We start from the raw sequence: 23,228 nt of genomic DNA, 5'->3' as shown, positions 1-23,228 counted from the left end.
ACGGACCTTAGACCATATTTCTATAGAAAAATACGATTTACAAACTTTTTAAATCCCCGGCCTTCTATTCTATATATTCTGAGGTTACAGACGTTGGGTAAATTTTTTTCTTTGAAATCAACATAAATTTTTTTATTTTGTTTCCAAAAAATAATGGTTATTATTTATAACTATGAAAGATATTTTCATTCTCTATAAAAAATCGTGGAATATAAGATTTATTTAAAGTTCGTTAACAATAGCAATTATTTCATTTTTAAGTCGAATATTCGTGATGAGAGAACTTTAAATGTGAAACGTGTTAGAGCACAGAGGAAAAGCGGAAAATTTGTCAGTCAAGGGACAACGACCGTACTTACAGGATCAGGACGGATGTCATCGACTCTACGAATTGTCAGGTATCGTGAAAATTAGTTTATTATGGTAAACTTACACAAGTTTTTGCAAACAGTGTTTGTTTGTTATAGTTATGTTGAAGAGTCTAACAAGTAAACGTGGGATAGAACATTCGCGTATGTATTTAAACGGCAATGCAACAGGAGCAAATGATAATTTTGCAGAATTCAAAAGTTAAGAATTAATAAAGTATACTTCATATTAACTAAATGTCAAATAAGCAATAATGTATACGTTGTATCGTTTTCTGTACGCAATTTAAGAAGAAAGTAAATAAAAGAAAATTTAAAGAATGCTGTTTGACGGGATAATAATAATTACGATATATAAATTATCAATAAAAACTATATAGACCTCGCTAATATTAAGCCGACATAAAGAACTGCTCTAAACGCTGTGAGGTAAAAACAAGTGAAATTACATCTTCAAAGGGGGCACACTCGCATTTTCATTAAAAAATCGCAATAACGCATATAGCCGCGCAACGAAAAGAAACGTTCTCTATCTCTCTCCTCAGCAAGAGAAAAAGAGAAAATAGAAAAAGAGCACGCCGCCGGCTGAAACAAAAAGACAGCCGGAGCACAGCCGAGGTGTCTCGCTCCGTAATGAGCGAATCTTTTATTCCGGGACAGCAGCGTCCTAAAAGAAGCTCTCGTAGGCACATTAGGAATCGCTGTCGACCATTGGTGTTGGCAGACATGCAATCGCGTATACTCTCATGACCCCTCGGGAAAACGCGCTCGCGCGCACTCTTTCTCTCTTATACGCTATGAGCGCCTCTTCTCTCCCCCTGTCTCTCTTCCCCAGAGCTCATTTCTTTCCCTTTGACCGTTAAGTTTGCTTTATGAAAATGATATTTTTCTTGTCGCGCCCACATACATTACGAGTGGATTTCGAATCTAATGGATGGCTTTTTTCAATCTTTATCCTGCCTATTTTTTATTTCAATAAATGAACCTGACTAAATTAGTGACTGGAAAAGGGTTCGACGTTTTTTACAATATCCAGCTATTTTTTAATAATATGTCAATTTGCTAAAAATCATGTTTCAACTGTTTCCAAATCGTGAAAACTTGCAGTGAATTGATTTTATATAAAATCTTTCAAAAATATTTTTAATAATTATTTCACAATATATCAATTTAAGAAGAACAACTTCAGACGAGAACAATTTAAGAAAGAAAAAATTTCCTTCAATTTTAACCTTAACTATTTTTTAATGTTCTATTTTTGTTATTTATGGAATGGTGTATTTTTTTCACTATTGTTCGTAAAATTAATAATTATTTGGTGTTTTTGGGCTTTAAATAGCAATCCACAAGTATCACTATTGCTTGATCAGTATTGCTTGATTATAACTTAAGTTGCATTTCTAGCAGGGGTGATTTCTAAACCAGTAGATGCTTCGGATAAATTGATTAGCCTTATCTCGGAATATCAAGGCTCAACGCAAAGGGTGTTCGAAATTCTGACACGTTATTCAGACTTTTTGAAAATTTTGAATTTCCGGCGGTGTTAGATACATCGAGGTGACATCTGAATTTTATTGTTTATTGCAAAAAACCGCTTTAATTACTCAGCCTAAGCCCCATAACAAAAGGACGAATTCTGTTTTCAAAAATACTTATTTCTCAACATTTGAAGATTAAAATAAGTTATAATAAAAGTGTAACAGCAGTCGGATAGTTAGAATTATACATTTTACAGTTATTGCAACTGATTGTAATATGTGATATTGTCATTTTTGTTGCGGAAAAGATTTATGCTAATGGCATTGAATTAAAAATTAGCTAAAGAGTCGAGTTCGAATCAACTAAAAATTTAACTATACTCAATCCTACGTTGTTCTAACGAAGAATATATGAAACTTTTAATTTTATTAAGTGAACGGCGCAAGAAAAAAGCGATGTAAATCTATAAAAGGTCTATTGTACTTGAAAAAATCGATTAAACCTTTTTGTTGAGAAGGGGTAAGGTTAAGTGAAAATAGTTATCGTGTTAAAAATGACTCTTTTAATGAAAGAAACAAACAAAAGTACCAAGAAATAGCGAACTCTATTATTAAACTGTGTTAAATAATTGGTGAAAAAAACTCCAGTTGGGAAAAAAGGCGTTATTTTACAATTAAACTGAAACAATACATGGAGTATATAAATGAGACAGACATAAGTACGCGTGCGTGAGAGGAAATACAATATTGAGCTGTCAAAGTGACTTGCCTAGTCGGTGCTCAAAAAATTGTCGTTTTCCCGTTCTGTTACATGTTACTTAAATTGTTCGGTCCCTATCTCCACTTGACACCATTACGACGGCGCGGCATTGAGCTTCTACATGGGCATAGCTTCTCGATGTTCCAACTTTTCTGCTCCTTGTGCTCTCGCTTGCTCTTCTCTCGCCAGCCTACTGGCCAAGGATTAACCATATGCCAACTCTTTCCTATAGGGGGCCCGATTGCGCGATAGCCATATACATTCCGCGGGAATTACAGTCTTTAAGACTAATCCCGGAGCTGTAGCAACGATGACGCACAATGCACTCATTCACGTCAATGGTTTGAGCTCAGAACATCAAAAGGCATAAGCGCATATGCTGATAGAGTCGCATCTATAATTTGCCGCAGTATGTCATACAGTCAATTGCACTTGCGACTTACAGCACCCATCCAGTTCATTACATACTTTCACTCTTTTTTTTCTTATAACATACATTGTCGCAGTTCAAATTTCTTTGCATTGTATCTTATTTATTACACATACAAAAACGTTGATTGCTAGACTACTAATATTGATAACAGCTGCATTTTCGTTTTTTCTTTTACTACACATACATATATTTAAATTCGCTTACTCATTCGAGAAATTTTTGTTACGATAGCCGCTCTCGCAAGGTGTCGATTACAAACACGTGCGCTTCATCGTATTTCTTAAAAATGACGTTTACGAGTTTTCACCGAGTAGGGTACCGGCGTGAAACGTCACTTGTCAACTCTTGGTACATCTTAAATTTTACTATCACTAGAGGCGTCATCTGTTTTCGATAATATGTCGAATTCTCACTGTTATGACCGATAGTTCTCGGGTTTAAGTTTTCACGCGGCTCAAACGCGACACTGTATGTATTTTCAGTATTTTTTATACTTTTTTGACCTTTTGAGTTTTTCGACATTAATTTGAACATTTTATTGGGATACCGTTTTCACTTTATTTAGTAAAAAAAAGTGAAAACTAAAGACATTCATTAGCAATGAATTTCACATGTGCATCAGACTGTCAAATATTTGTATTTTATTTATTTCGCGTGCAATACACGATGTAAAATTTTTTAATTAAACGCGTTTTGGAACTACGTGATGATGGTTCTCGAAACAAAAAAGCTTCAATATAAATTTTCGTCAAACTTGCAAGTCGCATGATGGACTATGTGAAATAAAAGAAAAAAAGATATAACAACTAAAGCTCACGTCTAACGGAAATTTCATTTCCTTCGTGCATTCACCTAAGTGGCTTTTACTTACGCTGAACGTTTTGGGGCGAGCGTTGAGATAAACGAGTGCTGCAGGGTTCAGCACGGCCATTCGCCGGACACTCGGTGTCCTTCCCAGAGGGTAGGAAACGAAAACAAGTGTACCTCACCATTCTTCTGCTACTTTTTCCAACTGCTGAACAACACAACTCGAGTATGCGTATTTCTAATAGAGTCTCTTCAACTAAAAATGCATGCTTGATATTCTCAACCTACGCTCGTGAAAATTTTAATTATGTAACTTGTATCATTGTCAATTTTTGCTTTGGTCGGATCGTAGTAAATTTATAAGTGTTTCAGCAAGTAGCTAATATTTTATTTAAAAGCGAGTAGCCTAAATTTTGATTTTTCGCATGAAGCGTCGACTCAAATACACTGGTTTCTTGTGTGGCATTCTTTTCTCGCGCTTCCTTTCCCTCTGTCTCGAACCTTTGCATTTTGCAGACTCCACTTGATTTTGACGTAGTTACTGCCCTTTTTCTGCAGTGATGAATACCCGGAATTCACCGTGACACGGCGGTGCCACTTTTCCCATGTCCATTGTGTCGAGCGTTGCTTTAGTCGGTACTGGGTATTTTTTTGCTGTTTTAATTCTAGTCGTTTGAATTAATAAGATATGACATGTTTAAATCTTTGCTTATATAGCATCAAGCTGAGTAGCCGTCTTTCTTGTTAGAATAGAATTGATATAATTATATTTTATAATATTTATTCAAAAAAAATGCAGTAATTTATGTATAAACTGATATGGTTACATGTTTACATTGTCAATTGGTCACAGTTGAGTTACATGCTATATATATTATATAGTAGATTTTACTGACAATCACAGTCGTTAATAGACTAAATAATTATCAATCGAAAATGACGGTTCATATACACGTTCACGAAAATTTATGTCAAGAGCTTTACCTAGAATTGAGTAAATAATAAGCTTGAAAACATTTAATATTAAATAGTACAATTGGTGAATATTCTATACAGTTCATCGGACTGGTAGAAAGTTTCTTAAAAGAAATCAAATGCTGCCACAGTGCAGTTTCAAATTGAGCGTCAGTAAGTTGCAAGAAGCCGACGACGGAGTTTCACAATAAGCCCTGGCTTATAAAGGATTTAATTTTTGCAACTACAAGCAATGGGAAACGACAGTTCTCTTTTATCTCTTGTCAGACCGCTGGACTGATACATGAATTATTAATAAGCTTGTTAACTTTAATTCATATTGAGGTTGATTTCAATTAACGTGCCAACTATTTCTACGTTATTATAAAACAATTTTCAACTTCATAAGTAACATCGTATAAATTTCTATTAGAAGTTCTATTAGAAGTCAGTTTTATTTATATTATAATCCATTTTATAAGACAATCGAATGCTTGAAAAACACGGAGAATTTATTTGTACTCTAGATTAATGATTTTCCATGAATTAGTTACAATTATGCTGTACATTTTGAATTAATTGTTTTAAAATATTATTTTAAGAATAATTTGAATTGGGTTTATTCTGCAATATACTGCAAAATCTATGTTGAACATAGATTTTAAAAGATTTGTTTATTTGCACAAACAAAAACATTTCCTGGTTAGGTTGTATATCGACCGACTGGAATATTATTTCAGGTTCGCGAAATCCGCATGTACACAGACTAATTCTCCATGCAGTTTGGCATCGTCGTGAAAACAAGACTGTCGACATACATTCAATGCGTGGCTCTCGATCTACGTCTCTCGTTATCTCGTCCGGCCTCGTTCTGCGATACAATCGATTGCAGTGAATCCGGACCGTGCTGAAATATTATTTCAAGTACTACGCAGATAGCAGATTAGATCGGTCCTTTTTTTCTTTCATAACACGACTCTGGTTGAGAGAAATTTTTCATTTCTTTCGGCGTTTCATCTATTATTTTCTATTATTATGCTTCTAGCGTTTAATAATGAAACTCTTCTATTTCTGATGGATTCGGAGTAAGTGCTTTTTTCATTTCGATGGAATTGACTTTTTTATTTGAATTGTAATGAATATGCATGTGATGCATAAATAATAGTACTTGCATTTTATTTCTTCCAATGTTATTATAAGGTCTGCGACTAAGTGGCCAAATGGTTGCTGCTATATTTACACATAAGGCATATTGCAATTTTTTTTCTTCATGACCACAGGTTTTTCATTCAAGGTACAAATAATACAACAGAGTATGGTCGTGTATTTAAATAAACTTGAATATCCAATATGAAAGATTGATTGATGTTATTTTCATCCGGCCTGGTATATATTAGAAAAGTAAAGTATAAAATTCTAATTTTCATGAAACATGTTGGAACTTCATTCCGAGATTCTATAGCATACTTTTTTTGCTTCTATTAAACCCATATTTTTGTTAAACATATCCTTTGTCTCCGTAGTTTTGCTATACGCACCTACACACTTATAATAAAATGTATAATTCTTATGATAAACTTATTAATGGTAATAGAAACCAAGTACTATAGGCAAACTGCTTTCGCAACATGATAACCACAGAAATAGGTAAAATGAATTAATTTTACCAGAAGGTTCTTTTCTTTGAAATTAGAAAGTATGAATATATTTCTAAAAATTTCAGCCTACCTTACTGGAGGTCATGCCTTTCAGACGGGCAAATTCCTGCAGTGTGGAGCGCTGTGAGAAAGTGATATCCGCCAGTAGAAGTGACAAAACTGGCAACCTGCCACCCGCGAGGATTCTAACTTATTCACCTTGTCATGCCACGAATTGAAAAAGAATATATCGCGAGCCTTCAGTGCAGCGTGAATCCAGCAAAGTTAGCTTTTATTAGAGATTCTCATTGAACCCGTGACTCTATTGGTCTTCAAAACGACAAGAAAAGCCAATAAAAATATCTATTTTTACAGCTTTTACATGAGTGTTATCTATATTAAAATGCTGATTGAGGTTGGATGTAGTTTACTTATTTTTTATGTAATTACTACAATATAGTTTAGATTATAAGTTAGCTGAGTATGGTGTAAATTTAAAAGTCAAAGAAAAGTGCCTTTAAAGAAATCTAATATTAGTTCTTGTTAAATGAATACAATTTTTTTGAAAGTAAATTCGTCGATCCAGTTGGATACTTATAAATAAATTTATATCTTTTATGAATCGTTGGTATATGATGGGTAGTGTGTTATTTTCAGTTAAAATGTTTTAATCAGGTTATTTTGAATTCTTTATTATAGTAATATAATTTCGAAAAAACTTTGAGAATAATTTTTCTAGCGAAAACGCTAAATGTAATTAATTTAATAGCGCTTATTTGAGTTTCCATTACATTAAACAATTGCTATGGCATATGTCAAACGTTATTTAATATTTGATATAGTGTGCAAATCAATACATTCGATACCATATTTTGTATAATTACTTGGAAAGCTTCATAGATTTTTCAACTGTTTGCAAAATTTTGTTTTATCCATTACTGAATCAAAATTTTAGAACACTCACAATCAGTCAACCGTCGGTAACGTCACAAGATGAATTAATAAAAAGTGAAATTTCGTCATTGCGAGAAATCCATAATTGAGATTGAAGTATGTTCTAACAGATACATCAATGTTTGAAACGAAGGAAAAGATCAATATTGGAAGTACAGTAAATCTAGTATTGTATGTTACTTTCACTCAGTGCTTGTAAATAGATAATTACAGTTGAATATTATACGCAGAAGGTTTTCCATGTATTCAAACGAGTGTTATTATTTCAGTTTGAATACAACATACTCTTCAAAGTAGAAGCTCGTGATGTCAAACCTTTCTTTTCTTTTAGCGTCTTTCATCAGAGGTGAGCATCAAGAAGTCCTATGATAATAAAACGCGACCCTCCAATGACTGGGGTTGAAGGCGGTGAACGACAGTGCCGACAGTCTTGCATTATGTATACCGTTTTCTTGTCTGTTCCAGCGTCGGTTATTTCGTTACCCCTCGCTTTCGTTTTTTTCTATATCCCAGCTTTCTGTCTCGATCTGCCGGCTTTCACTTAACTCGGCCGTAACGGTATCTCATATATTACACAATGTTTTCATGTATATAATATGGTACTCATTTATCTTTCCGAAATTCATAACACCTTCTACATATATGGTTTCTTTTGTGTCGTGATGCGATAGTTCAACTAATCTAAAATGTAAAATTATCTAAATACTAGAGTATTCCTATTACTTATAAAAAAAATCCTTCGCACCCTTCTCTTAATTATGTGGTAAAAATTTAAGATAGCATATGCATTTTTAGTGACGAAGAAAGATAATGGCCGTATTATTCGTGATTTGTATACGACAAATAATAGACATTAGTTACAAATCTAAGCAGATGCCAGCAATTTTGGACGTAATCACGAGCATTGTTGGCACCACGTCTAAGTGACAAGTCAAGCAGGGAGCATAGAATTGTAGCACTGTCTTGCTATCTCCAGCATGGGTTGATTCTGTACTGGATGTCGTAACGTCGTCGACGCATAATCTACTTCGAATACGAGGCGTGTATTGATCGTAAAGCTAAGTCGCTTGACCTCTGCGGTACACTAGTTTTCGGTACTCATAGCTTCATAAACGCGTATCATAGTTAATAAAAGTCCATCCTACATTAGTATTCGATGATTCTATTGACTTTACTTATTGGTCAAACATGTAGAAAGCTTACGATAAACGGCCTCGATAGCGTCAGGCTTCTGGCAGGTTTTAATTACTATAGTGTGGAGGTTTTGCAGTCAGAGAGAGAGAGAGAGAGAGAGAGTGAGTGAGTGGATTCAAAACCATTCGAGTAAGTCGCTATATCAGAATTGAGTCCAGGAGTGGGAACGAATAACAAAGCAACGAGTGTAACTAATACGATCTTAAAAGTAATCCGATGAATATGAACGCTTGATACGGGAAGCATAACGAGGATCCGACAATTTTTCTCGAAGCGCGCCAAGTAGTGGAGGTTCCCGTAAAGGAAGACACGCGAGGTCGCGAATCTCATACCTTATACATTCGCGAGGGCGGGTGAGCGGATGGGGCGAGGGGTTGTCTCGTAGGAAGAAGATACACTCGGGGAGCTTGCATTAGAATAAGCCGGATAGCTGGGAGCGCGCTTGCGCGCGCGGTGCCCACTTGGGTGCCGTTAGATGTATAGCGCACGCCGCGCCAGCCAACGGATCGAAGCATTTGGAATTCGAATCAACAATGAGCCCACTATAGAGAAAGATGCACACTGGGAAAGGCTATTCGTTGTAATGTGCGCCGGAGTTTTCGTTGCGGCAAAGAGCAAGCGAACGAGAGAGAGAGAGAGAGAGAGAGGCGGATAGGAATTTCAGTCACTCTAGAATGTTTAGCCTGATCTTTACGACGTCTCGCGAAGGCATTTAGGAGCCGAGCTAGCTCTGCCGAGTGAGTCAGAATTTTCTGGCTGTTTGCAAATGCGTTTTTCCTCCGCGTGGGAAAATATGTGAGATTTATGTGACTTGAATAATACTCTCTTTAAAATCCTCATTAATTACTTTCGTAGGAAGAATTGCCGCGCGCAAATTGAAATGTATTTTCCATTTTTTTTTTCTACTTATAAATAAATTTGTTATTCCAATATTATGTTTTTTACAAAAAGCCTTGAACAAAATATACTAATAACTGCCGTGGAGAATGCGGAAGAGTGAGCAAAAGAAACTACTAGAGTATAAAAAACGAGATTTTTCTTTGTAAAGCCGCGCACGCACGCACGTCTATTTGGCTGGCGCAAACAATATCGTTCGGCATCACGAAGTCATCGCGTGCTTTCGTTTTTGCGTTTTGTTTTTACTCGCTCCACGGCGACGACCTAGAACACTGCCCCTTTTTTACGACTGTGTGTTCTCTGCTGTTGTCTTTTTCATCCCTAACTCGTTCCTCCTGTTCGCATAGTCAAAAAACAAGGGTATGCGAAATTACATTCCGGTGCTTTCACTCTTTCAGTCAAAGCTTGGCATATATCATATCACCAGCATTCGCAAATAATAGAAATGCGTAAATGTTTATCAGAGTCATTCGTTATTTTAGCCATCGGGAGATTAATGTTTTACTGTAGAAGGATTCACCGTTCCTTCTAAAAGGATTGTCTCTTACGGTAGCATAATTCTTTTGAAATAAAATGGTTTCACTGATACTTTTTGTGCGATGAATCAACTATTTTCGTCCATGTATTTATAGTATTAGCGAACAATCAAATGATATTTTTAATAAGTTTAAATATTGATTATCATACTATCCGGAACAACGGTTCAAGTATTTTGCTATGATATACATATTGCAACATGCTTTCTCAATATTTCATTCTAAAGAGTTCTTTTCAACTGCAGTGTAACCGTCATAAATGTCGTGTCTAAGAGTGTCATCCCGAGTATGCATCTCTGCAATGATATGCTCGAGTATACAGGAGCATACTGACATGATGGCTTCACTCTCTAGACAATCGCGTCCTCGGTAAGATGACGGCATATCGAATTTCATACTAGGATACCAGCCATACCATCTCGTCTAGAATATAACAGCTGTTACCAATCCATTGGCCTGTCGAAAAACCACGTGACGCTCTTTTGACGTCAGTCCCTAATGTTTTCTCCCTTGTATTAAATTTCTTATGATATGTAGCGTCTAATATTACCATGCGTGAATGGTTTGATATCAATGTTGAGCATTTTTTTTGTACACATCACGAATTTGATTCTTAAATAATCTGTACTCTAACTGAATTAATTGTGTACATTTTTATTCACGGATTTGTAGAAAAAATTAATCTTATATGCTCAGTTGTAATTATAAAATCAAAGATTTTAGCAATATAACTTATAATAAATATCGATTTGTAATTATAAATATCACGTTCAGATCTAGCAGTACAGATTTACGTAATGAAGAATTTCTTCCACGGGCATCAAGAAATACTCTATTATTTAGAGGCACGTTAAACAATATTTCCAGAAATTTAAATAAATTCTAGAGTAATTTTAGATAAAAATGCTTGGAAGATAATAAGGACTCAAAGAAAAACAAGATTTCAGATTATTAATAGCAAACAAAATATGTTCTAAACTGATTGAGATAATATGATATACTAGATTGTGATGAAAAATTTACGGTAAGTATAATTTGGTTGTTAAATGAGAACTTCAAAAATTTACATAACAACTCTAACAACTCATCTAAGTTAGGCTTTCTTTGTTATTATAATAGATGTTCTTGAATATAACATGCTTATTGGTTTTATAATAATTAAGAGACATCTAAAATGATTCAGTATTTTTATTATTATATTGTTATTTATTATCAATATCTGAAAAATAACGATTGAAAATTTTTATTTCCTAATTATTTTTTAGCAACAGGAAATCAATAGCGATTACCGCATACTCTTGTAAGAATTAAACTACAATCTACTCATAAACATGTGGGTTCACTTAATTTATGTGCCGTATATTACAAGCGTTATAATCTATTGTCGTTGCGGTGCTGTTTATGCGTTATATTTTGGCCAGCATTGGTCAAATAAGTGAACTGTAATATATATGGAGGAAATGACTCTTTCTAGATCGGATAATATAATAAAAATAAAATAAAAGTTTGGGGTGAAAACTTTTTCAATTAATTGCCCTTTGCTTACCAAATTAATAACTATAATTACTAATTTTCACCTTCTATTGTTTTTTCATGCATTTTGGTATTATTTTCGTGACTATCTAATTTAATCAAGTAATTAATTATGAAAGAGACGATTATTTCTATATAAAAATAGAGTTTTTGACATAACTGGTAATTCATTTTACAGTTTTATTCATTTTTATACTGCTGTAAAATGAGTTTAACTTTCAGGTGGCTGAAAAAATATTATACCGCGCATACCAACGTTAAACAAGAATACCTTGGTTAACCATGCGTAGCAGCACGAGTTTAATGAAAATTCTCGTTCACTGTTATCGACACCCTTACACATTGCATCAAACTGAGAGAACTGAGAGCTGCAACGGCAAATGGAAGTCGTCCCATTAATGAGATGTAATTAGACGCGTGATGGTGAGCGATGACGTGATAAATTCGACACCACAGGCCATAGTACAATCAACAATTAAACAAGCACGCTATATATGGTTCCCTTTAGGTTTTAAAAAAGCTACTGAGTTTAGTTAACATTAAAATATCCGAAAGTTTACTAAAATTTCACGAAAGTTGAAATTAATTATCATTGTCTTTTTAACATCACTCATCTTTTTTATAATTATATAACTGAGAATAAATGTGCAACATTTTATCAATATGGAAAGAAGATGTTTTAATCTCATTCTGATTTATCATATTCAAACCATAGACAATTTGCGTTGAGAGTATTGGGTTTAATCAATATAGAGTCAGAAATAAATTTTTAACGTTTTATTGGCGGATCTGTTAAACTTTCAACTCCTTGTCTTCGCCTACATTAATTAAACACAGTACTGTCTACAGCCAAACATGGAAGACGAGCAGATTATTCATTTAAATTAAAATGTTCTACGTGACACAAGATCCAGAAGAAAATGTTCAAAAATTGAAATACGAAAAAATTAGCTTACACAATAAATATCTGTACCTTAATTAAAAAGTAAATCTTAAAAATAATAATTTTTATGAAATGGTAAAACTTAAAATTTTCTCTACGACAGTCTTAACGAACTGCAAAACTCTCTTTGTAAATGTCGAACTTAGAATACCTTTTGTACGATCCAATTTAATAATTTAGATATAAAAAATTTTCATCTTAATTTATAAAAGTAATTTGTGAAGTTATTTTCGTCGAAAAGTTGACGCATGAAAAAAATACAAGTAGAAAATATTTTCAATAACTTATTTTTATAATTAGTTTTTATATTGATGCTTTAAATTTCGAGGTGGTTAAATACTGCACATGATGATGTTCTTTTTATGCAAAAAAGGAAAATTGTAGCGATAGGGCAGGTCAACCCTTAAATAAATTAACAACTCTATATTGCATTCAATGTTTCGGTGATTATGCCGTCAACCTCTTCAGGGAATAAAAATGACATTTTATTTGAACGTATCAGTGATAAAACCTCATTGTAATGGTGTTCTTTTTGTTAACTATGTACCAATGTAGAGGTTTTTGCCACGTAGAGAAATTTAATCGTCTACGGTTTGAATTGATAAATGTTTGAATAAAAATGTGGTCGTTATTTAAAATATTACAATAACAATGAATTACGCATAGTAAAATTCAAGTAGCAAAAGCAAGTAGTGGTAGATCGTAATTAAAACAAAGTTTTGTTTTTATGACTATCTGCTGTTCCTTACTTTTGAGTTTTGTTGAAATTCATTTGCCAATCTAATTAATCATATTTTTCCGTTAAGGTTTTGCAATTTTAACGAGCTAGCAAATCGTCGATACAAGTCGCAAGTACATTACACGTCTCTCTTTTCAAATAAACGCACCAGCTGGGAGAATATTGGTACCGATACGATAAACATCGTGTTCCGTGCATTTCCTTTTGGAAACGCGCTCAGCATATTAATACTCAACTGGCTTACCTTAATATCCTCACTTCCTCCCTCCGTGCACGCACTTTCTTGCCTTGTGGTAATTGCGCGCACGTGGGGTTGTGAAAGGTTTCCTGAAAACTATTGGAGCATTAGATGTTTCGCATAATTCTGAATACGTAGATAAGGTTATATGTATCACCTCAAACTTGAGTGAGTTTTAATGTCAGAACGGTTTTCCAGGAGAAACGGAAAAAAATTTTTTTTCAGCGGCTTTATTAAACATATTCCTCAAATAGAACAAATTACTTAATACAGGCTTTGCACTTATTTATAGAAACAAATGTTTCCGTTTTCTGATTGTAACAGGTGCTTTGATTGATAGCAATTTTTTATACATTTATGTGCTTATGTGTCAATAATTATATTGCCTGGATATATTGTGAAGACTTAATATTTATCTAGCTCATTTGTTTTTCACTTAAAGCTATATGTAAGATTATGTTGCTACGTATTATTCCCTTATTTGTATGCAACAGTTATTCTTATTCTATCATTCTAAACAATATGAATGAAAGCTGTCAAATCGTTTGCAAATCAATATTATTTTTAAAGCGCACACAGTCCCATTGAGAAACATTAATAATTTCTCAATAAAAATCAAATAATTTTTGAACCAGCAGTTTTGTAAAAGTACTCTAATAAAAATTAATGTATTCTAGATTAAAAGATTACCATTTCTTATCGACTTCATATTATTTTTCCAAACGAATCATAATGTTCTCTCTAAATAAAAAGCTTGAGTTTCTATTATTGCAAACACTTTTAAGGTTTTAACGGATCGCTTTTATAATAATATATTTCTCTATATATTTTATAATAATTTTTAAATTTATTTAATTCTTCGTTATGGTAGAAAAAAGTCCTTATTCAGGTTTTTTTGTTTTAACGTGAAATTAATTTTTATAATATTGACCTGAATTTTTCCAGTTTCATCCTAATATTATAAATCATCAAATAACATATATACTACACCAATATATACTACAACAGCATGAGCGAGATTTATAGTTCGATTCTGCTAGTTATACATCTGATTGTGATATTTTTCAATTATCAAAACCAAAACTATGATCTATCATTTACCACAGAATACTCCCAGATAAATACGGATTAAGTAAGGTACGGGCTTTCAGCACTGCAAGAATATACAACAGATTTTTCAATAACCATAAAAAAATATATTCCAATCTAATTATTCACAAAAATGAAGACACTAAAAATTTTTACCTTTAGAAGAAACCAAGCGAGAATAGCATAGTCTCATGCACGGATAACCTCTTCATTGGCATATAGGTACGCATACATTTGCGAACATAGACTGAATACGAAGTCGCACCGACAGGTCGGAACGCGAATCCCCGGCGAGCTTATTTCTAATATCGTCCTAGCAAATCCGGCCTGCATAAAAGTCCGAGATTTCCCCGGAGGCGCAGGCGCACTGAAAAAAATGCTTGCACAGTTTTTACAAGTGCTTGCACTACCAACTAAACGTTAGTTGTACCCCTTACCTACCTCTTTGATAAAAAAAGAAAGAATGGAAGAAACAGAGGAAATAAAGATAATGAAAAATGACATTCAGAAGTGAAAAGCTCGCTCGCGGGGTAGTGGCAAGGCATGCATTGCACGGAATAATCGTAGCATTAGTTAATTAGGTTAGGCAGGAGGCGTGACGTCGTAATTATTGCAAGGTAACGCGCCAGCGCGCCAGGTCCTACCAGGCAGCTTGCCTGCTTGCCTGCCAGCCACAACAAAGTTATTAATTGCTTCCTACCATTCTGCAGACTTGACTCCTGCGAACTACTCACGTCTCCCTCCCCTTCCATGTGCTGCCCCCCCCCCCAGCTTTATACGTCCAACTTGCGCGCCCGCCACGGAATCTTCGAACCTTCCGAGCTGGACAGCTCTTGCCGCATTCCTCATATACTACTTGTTTGAAACTTGCGATTATTGATAGCACTCTATTATTATTACATCGACAATTTCATCAAGCTCGCTCAATGAAATTACTCAAGTACTATTGAGAAATAAAACCACGAATTTTGTTCTCAGATACTTAGTAGAAAATATAAATAAATCGTTATCTATAAAAAGAGAACTGATTTAGAATTTATTAATACCCAACCTAGGATGGTCGCATTCGAATGTTAAGCTGTATTATCCTTCGATCAGCTTAACGTGATCGGAACAAACAATGAAAGCATTGGACGCTCAGATCACGCGCATGCATCGTACATTCACATATTTGCTTTTCATTTACCATTGATATTCACATCGTGGATACGGAATAAAAGACATTTAGCGCATGGATTGTTGAATGTTTGGGCTTGAGATTGGGCTACCACTTACCTGAAAATAAACAAAATAAACTTTTTGTAAGATGAAAGTAAATAAATTAGAAAGTATATTGTGTCACGAGTCAGTAGTTGCGTTCCTGTAGCTACAATTCATAAGGCCGACCTGCAATGTCACATTATAATATTTTTCATTCGATTAAATTATTTACTTAAAAATTTTATATATCTCATACTTTACTCATTTAAAAGTAATAATTTTTATGAAATGGTTCACTTTACTAAATTACTTTTAGTTTAATAAATTTTACTAATCGTCAAATTTTTCTTTGATTTTCTTTATGTTTCTTTTCTCACGGGCATACTCGTTGGATGCAATTGAAATGCAAATGCAAGATAATGTCTAAAGCGCGAGTGCTAACAGAAAACAAATATCTTCCAAGAATTCAATATCATCCTTGCGCATATTGCGCGAGCTTCTGAGAAGACAATAGCCCAGAAACGGGGTGTAAATTTTCTCTGAAAAGCTATTTTTCTCTTTTTTGCTAACTTGTTTATTGTGATTATTCTTTATTCAGTCGGTATTGTTTCGAAATATTGTACTCATCCAATAGTGTAATTTAAAAAGTTTTCTTCAAATTTTGACGTAGCGATTATCTTCCCAAATAAATTGCAGTGAAATTCTACTCTTTTAGGTGTTAATTTTCTAGAAAACTTGAGAATCTGATCATTACTATATACAAATTCTCGGCCAACTGATCAAAGGTTTTTCAATTTCAAAGACATTTTTGAAAAACTATTAAAAAATATCTATCTCCTTAATCAGACTATAAAATGATGGTTCGCGTCTCGTACTTTCATATGGTGTCGTAGTTACTATTTCAGAAAATCAGAGCAAGTTTTAATTTCACATATTCGCTTTTTTTCTATTAAATTTTCTAATAAGTATTGTTTTCTTAGAAAGCTGCTTAACTTTCTGCTTATTTACTAGATAAATTTAACAAACATAAGGCCAAGAGAAACCTTGGCAGTGCTTCGTCTTTCTCAAAGTGGCTCGCGTTCGTGCACTTGTCCTCGCAGCTATCGCGTTTCCCCTTCATAACACTCATCTTCAGGCATTTGTCTTCGTTTCTTGTGCTCCTTCAACTGGATACCGCATACATTTGTGATTTAAAGTTTCTCGCTCTTCTAGCTTTCCTTGGCATTTCTTCGTTTGTGTTATTACAAGAACCTTTTTTATCTGCAGTTTCGAAATTTTTTCTCTTTCTTTTTTTTAACAACGTGATAAAACGTTACCGTAATTAATGTTAGAAACACAAGCTTCTACGAAAGATTAAGTGTTTCAGATGATCTTCTTATCATGTTAAAAATTATATTCAAGATATTTTATATTGCTCAAATAGAGTATCATTATTTTATTTTTATATTCTATATAATTTATATAATTACTTTTCTTTTATTAATTGATTATATAAATAGATATTGATTTAGATACAGAGTATAATTTGGTTAAACAATTATTTTCTGAAATAATTCGAATTCATTCTCACAGATCATACATTAATAGACAATTTGATATATTAAAGTTGCTATAGAGAATTGATTAATAAATTGTCTGAATGTTGAAATATTATCTTTGCAATATATAATATTTAGGTTATCATAAATTCAAAATTCAATCATTTCCTTTGATAGTTGTTCGGGTTAAGGAAGAGTGAAATAATAATTGATCGATAGAGAGAAGGTGTAATTTAATATACAAATAGTGTATCAAAGGTTGAACAAATCAAATACAAAAAGCTTGGTTGAATCCCGAAGTACAATAAAGTCTTAACGCTAATAAAAATTAATAAGACGCAAATCGAACTACAGGTAAAGTCACGAAGGATCTAAATCTAGCAACGGTTACTCTAAAATAGCGAAACTACCCGATTGTTCGAGCGCCCAGTCCAGAGTGAATTCGGCTCGCAGCCCGTTCGACCGCTGAGAGAAGTTTTTTCCTCGTTTCCTCCTTCCACTCCGTCTCCCGGACCAGGGCGTGTCCTGCTTTCCGCCGGGTTTTTCCGCTGCGAACTCGCTCATCCTGGCCCTTTCTTTGAGGCTCAAATAAGTGAGGGCGTACTTTTCTTCGGCCGTTTGGCCAATTGTGCGCGCGGCCTACCACCCCGCTCCTCATGCGACGCTGCCGGTCGGCCTCGGTGAGGCCCGATTTGGCCCCCCGTTCCGCAAATTCGAGTGGTGGGAGCGACGGGCTCCTGATCTTTGCGGGTATCGGGTGCGACAACCGATGTGTCATCGATCCAATACCCAAACACGGCCGCGAGCTCGCTTATTGATAAGCGCTCACGGCGCGTGGTGGCATGCGTCGAGGGCGGTGATAGTGGCGTTGCGTCTTCGACAACGAGGCAGGGCATTAGCCACTGCATGACGTGAGCATACGAAATTGGACGAAGGTTTGAGAAACTTTTTCAGGGGCCGACAAAAGGAAACTCGGGAGCCCGCTCAATGAAGTGATTTCGCTTCTCGCTATTTCTAATTTCGCTATCGATTACACCTATTTAGTAGCATACAAATTTTCACGCAGGACGTATCAGAGTTTACATACGCGGCGCCTATTTCGGTCCGGCGCGTGAACCTCGACGATTCGAGCCTCACCCGCCGCCCTGAAAAGGCGCCCGACCCTGTCGCTCGCTGACCATTTTATTACTCTACGACGGCGCACGGACAGGGCAACATCTGTTTTCTCGGGTTTTCCAAACGCGACCGTAAATCTTAATTTTACCGTAGCTGCGCTATTTCGTCGCGACATCGTTGTCGATCCAAAACGTGCGGCACCCAGGTTCTCTGCCGCATCCTCATTTTCCTTTCCGCATTTTTTTTTTAGTTCGTCTCTCTTTTCAACCCGCGCGCGCTCCATCGACCACGCAAAAACTCCCGGTAAACGCTTTACGCACGTTTTTGGCATGTGTTGGGGAAAACCCAACGTCTTCGAAATATGACGGGCAATAATGAGTGTCTACTCCCGAAACAGTTACTTGTCCGGAACATTCTCCCCCAGTTAAAAATCGAGAGCATTTTTTACTCATCGGTTCCAAGTAACTTAATAAGCTTGTGTACTGGTCGGTCTAAAAAACCTTTTCCGGCGCGAATTTTTGCTGAACGTACCACTCCGTCGGTCTTATTTATATACACTTCGGTTATTTTACCTATTTTCCACGTGTTACGCGGCGCTTGGTGATCTATTATCATTACGACGTCGCCTACTTGAAGAGGAGGTGAGTTTCGATGCCATTTCTTTGTAGGTAAGAGAGTCGGAAGGTAACTGCGAAGCCATCGTTTCCAGAAGCCATTCGCGAGATTTTGCGTTATTTCAAAAGTCCGCCGTGGGCTTACAATTTCCATGTCGCAACTGTCGGTGTCTGGATACCCGGAGGATCGCCCGATTAAGAAGTGATTTGGCGTCAACGCCTCCTCCTCGTCTGGATCGACGGATACGTGGGTGAGCGGTCGCGAGTTCACCATGTGCTCTATTTCGACCATCAAGGTGCTGAGGACTTCTTCGCTTTGTGATTGTTCATTTAAAACGTGACTAAGCGCTATCTTTACGGAGCGAACTAATCTCTCCCATGCTCCCCCCATGTGTGGAGCATCGGGAGGATTGAAATGCCACGCTATGTTTTTTGATCGCGCGAAACGCTGCTGTTTGTTTACGTCTAGATTTACTCCCTCCGCGTTTAGTTCTTTGTTGGCACGTATGAAGTTAGTGCCATTGTCGCTATATATCTTTCGCGGGTATCCTCTTCGGCCTGCCAATCGCCGCACGGCAAGTATCGTCGAACTGGCACTTAGTGTGCTCGCTAGTTCTAAATGAATCGCACGCGTCGTCATACAAGTAAATAGGACACCCCATCGCTTAACCCTTGCTCTCCCTATCTTCACGTACATCGGCCCGAAGTAATCTAAACCGCAATGCGTGAATGGCCGTTGTCCTTTCGCAAGGCGACATTCTGGCAGGTCGGCCATGGGAGGGTTCTGAGGCTGCGCACGGCGTAATCGACAGGTTATGCAACGCTTCGCGAGCCACCTCAGACTCGTCCGCAGTCCAACTGTATAGAATTTTTGCCGCATTTCATTCACTATTGTTTCGTTACTGCCGTGAAATTGTCGTTTATGATAAAAGGCGATCAAAAGTTTAGTCAAGTAATGGTTCGCGTCTAATATTATCGGTCGATTTTCGAATTCGCTATTTTCGCTTTTGGGCCCGGCGACTTTTTCGTCCCATGTCCTCACCACGCGCCCTCGAGCTCGGAGCAAGCCCTCTTCGTCAATGTACGGACGCAGGCTAATAATTTTGCTGCCTCGAGCAACCCCTCTACCCTTTCTGAGAGCGTCAAGCTCGTTTGAAAAGTGCGTTGACTGTATAACGCGGTACCAAAACTTTTCCCCTGCTCTTTGTTTTTGTACCAAGTCTTCGGTTCGCTCTAAGGTTACGCCGACGATGTTTATTGGCTTGCCTAATTTTTCTCGAGTTTTTTCGTACCATCGATAAAATGATTTTCGAACACGCTCCCCCGTCTTTACCACTCTACTCCAACCTAACAAACGAACTTTTACATCTACTTCCCATTTATTCGAATCACTGATATTCATCGTTCCAATAAACACCTTCTTTGCTTCCAACATATCGGCCTCTCGCTTCTCGGCGTCGTCAATTGCGCGTTCCGGCCATGACTCGCTTTTTTCCCGCAAAAATTTAGGTCCGACGAGCCAACGATCGCTCGAAAGCATGGGTTGATCCGACTTGCGCGTGCCATCGTCGGCTGGATTCAGTTTTGTGGGAACCCATCGCCACTCGGTCATGCGCGTTGTCAGATTGATCTCGCTTAAGCGGTTAGCTACGAAGATCTGTTTCGTGCGCGGTCCGGTTTTGATCCAATGTAGAACAGTGGTCGAATCGGACCAGAAAGTTCGACTGTGTATCTTCAAATCGAGCTCTTGCTCGATGGTCGCAGCGAGGCGAGCCCCGAGGAGCGCAGCCTGAAGTTCCAGTCGAGGAATCGTTGAAGGTTTCACGGGCGCGACTCGAGTCTTGGCCATCACGAGCGCTAAATGTACCTTTGCATCACGATCGGTAATCCTAAGATAAGCGGCGGCGGCGAATGCCTTCTTGCTTGCATCACAAAAAACATGCAGCTGAGTATCTTCATATTCGGCGCCTTTTGGGATAAATGAGCGGGGCACTTTACAATCGGACATCCTTTTTAATTGCGTCAGCCAGTTCGACCAGGCTGCAAATTCCGAGTCTCGGATTTTTGCGTCCCAGCCGACTCCGCTAGTCCAGATGTCTTGGATAATCAATTTCGCGTTTAGTGTGAATGGAGACAATATTCCCAGTGGGTCATACACCGACATGACGACACTCAGCACTTCACGTTTCGTGGGCTTTTCAGTTCCAGTCGCGATGCCCTCCCGGATTTTGCGCAACCCTACGTTGAATCGTAAGTCGTCTGAATCGCGGTCCCAGTATAGTCCTAACACTCGTTCTTCAGTGTTGCATAGGCTCGCAATTTCGCCGCTTTGCAACTTACTATCGTCTCGTACTGGTTCTACGATACTATTTTCGTTCGAAGCCCAACCGTGTAATTCAAAATTCGCTTCGCTATTAATTAGGGTTACGTCGTGAACAAGCTTTTTCATCTCGTTTTCATCGATTCCGCTCGCTAGGTAATCGTCCATATACGAATTTCGTTTTATACTATTCGCCGCTGTTGGCTTCAGTCGCGAAAATCGCTCAGCGTTAGTATTTTTAACGTACAGTGCGCTACAGGGTGATGATTTTGACCCAAATATAAGGCACGTCATTTCCCATTCATCTGGCTCTCGTGTACGATTCGCCCCACGATACAAAAACCGCTGCGAATCGCGATCCCTGTCAATCACTCTGACGCGGAGATACATGTCTTTAATATCGGCCTTGACCGCGTATGGGTATTGTCTGAAACGTGTCAAAACTCCGAGGAGTGACTCGAGTAGGTCCGGGCCAGTATCAAGCAGGTCATTCATACTCACTCCCTGCGTTTTCTCCGCCGCGTCGAAAACCAGTCGAACCCTTCCAGGCTTATTTGGATTTTCCACGCCAAAGTGCGAAACGTATCGAACGCGGGATGGCTCTCTGGTGTGTTTGACTTTGACGGCATACCCAGCATCAATTAATCTACGCATTTCTCCGTGGTAAAGTTCCGCGAAAATTGGGTCGCGATCTTGACGTTTTTCCAACGCACGCAGACGTTTGAGCGCCGTCGCTCGTGTGTCTAAACTCGGCAGTGTATCGTTTTTCCACAATAATCCCGTTTCCCACGTTTTACCGATTTTACGCGTCGTTTTTCGCAAAATCTCCATCGCCCTGTTTTCTTTGCGCTCTACAGCGCTTGTTTCTGAAACTCCGAGGTTATCTAATATAAAATATTGTCGAAAAAGATGTTCTAATTTATTTGAATCGTCTGGCTCATCGGCGCCGTCGCGCTCGTTCACGCATACCGTCGCCCGCACATTTAGCGTTCGGCCTTTATTTTGTTCGCCTCCGAGGTAGCCGTGCATCACCCAGCCTAATGCCGTGCGCGACACCGCCACTCCAGCATTCTTCAGCGATCGCGACTCCGTGCCGTTCAGCAATGACCAATTATCCTGACCAATAAGGATTAGAGGTTTCGCGTTTATGTACGGTTCCACATTCATCCCCAATTCGTCAGCGATTTTTTGAGTGACTCTACTGGGCAACGATTGTGTTGGCAAATCCATATGCGGGACGGCTAGCGCGTGTCCGACCTTTTCAACGCCGAACTTGCCTTCGACTTCAAAGCTAATTTGTTCGCACTGAGCGTGCCTTTCTCCGCTCCAAAGGCCTCGCACTGTCATGTCTACTTGTTGCCCTCTTAAGCCTAAGTTTCGCGCGAGTTTCTGATCAACGACCGTAATGGTAGAGCCCCCGTCTAGTAATGCGTACGTTTTCGCTATTCCGTTCGGACCCCTTACGCGAATTGGTAATATTTTGAGAAGGCCCATTCTTGATTCTAGTCACTTGGAAACGTTTGGTCGATCGCGGTCGTTTCGCTGTGAGCGGTCAGTGGAGCGCGCCCTTGGTTCCCTCTTTCCTTGAGTGCGACCTCCTCTTTTCTTAGAGTAATGCAGCAGAGAATGGTGCGGCCGATCGCACCTGTCACAGCCTTGTTTTGACCTACAGCCTTCGCGAGAGTGTCGATCTCCGAGACACTTAAAACAAACGCGCGCAGCTTTCGCGATTGCCCATCGATCGTCGCTGGATTGTTTTTTGAAGCCTGGGCAGTCGCGAAGCCGGTGACCGCTGCTATCGCAATGCAGATATTCTCGTTTTGTCTTTGAACTTTCATCATCGCGTCTCTCCTCTCGAAGTTCGACACCCTCGTTGGAGC

The 23,228-nt window shown here is 37.6% G+C and overlaps 1 protein-coding gene across 1 annotated transcript; it reads right to left on the bottom strand.

The window, feature by feature from the left end:
• Window positions 1-18,858: 18,858 nt before the first annotated feature.
• LOC131664808 (uncharacterized) lies at window positions 18,859-22,842 on the bottom strand. Its single transcript, XM_058936200.1, has one exon. The coding sequence runs from the start codon at window positions 22,840-22,842 to the stop codon at window positions 18,859-18,861; it is 3,984 nt and encodes a 1,327-aa protein (XP_058792183.1).
• Window positions 22,843-23,228: the final 386 nt, after the last annotated feature.

The sequence above is a fragment of the Phymastichus coffea genome, unplaced genomic scaffold (assembly GCF_024137745.1).
Source record: "Phymastichus coffea isolate CEN01 unplaced genomic scaffold, Cenicafe_Pcof_1.1 PCOF00045, whole genome shotgun sequence".
Taxonomy (NCBI): domain Eukaryota; kingdom Metazoa; phylum Arthropoda; class Insecta; order Hymenoptera; family Eulophidae; genus Phymastichus; species Phymastichus coffea.
Note: the sequence above shows the minus strand (reverse complement) of the source record. Positions and strands in the feature narration are given on the sequence as shown.

Coding starts and splice junctions, on each gene's coding strand:
- LOC131664808 (XM_058936200.1), bottom strand. CDS start 22,842: ATGGGCCTTCTCAAAATATTACCAATTCGCGTAAGGGGTCCGAACGGA.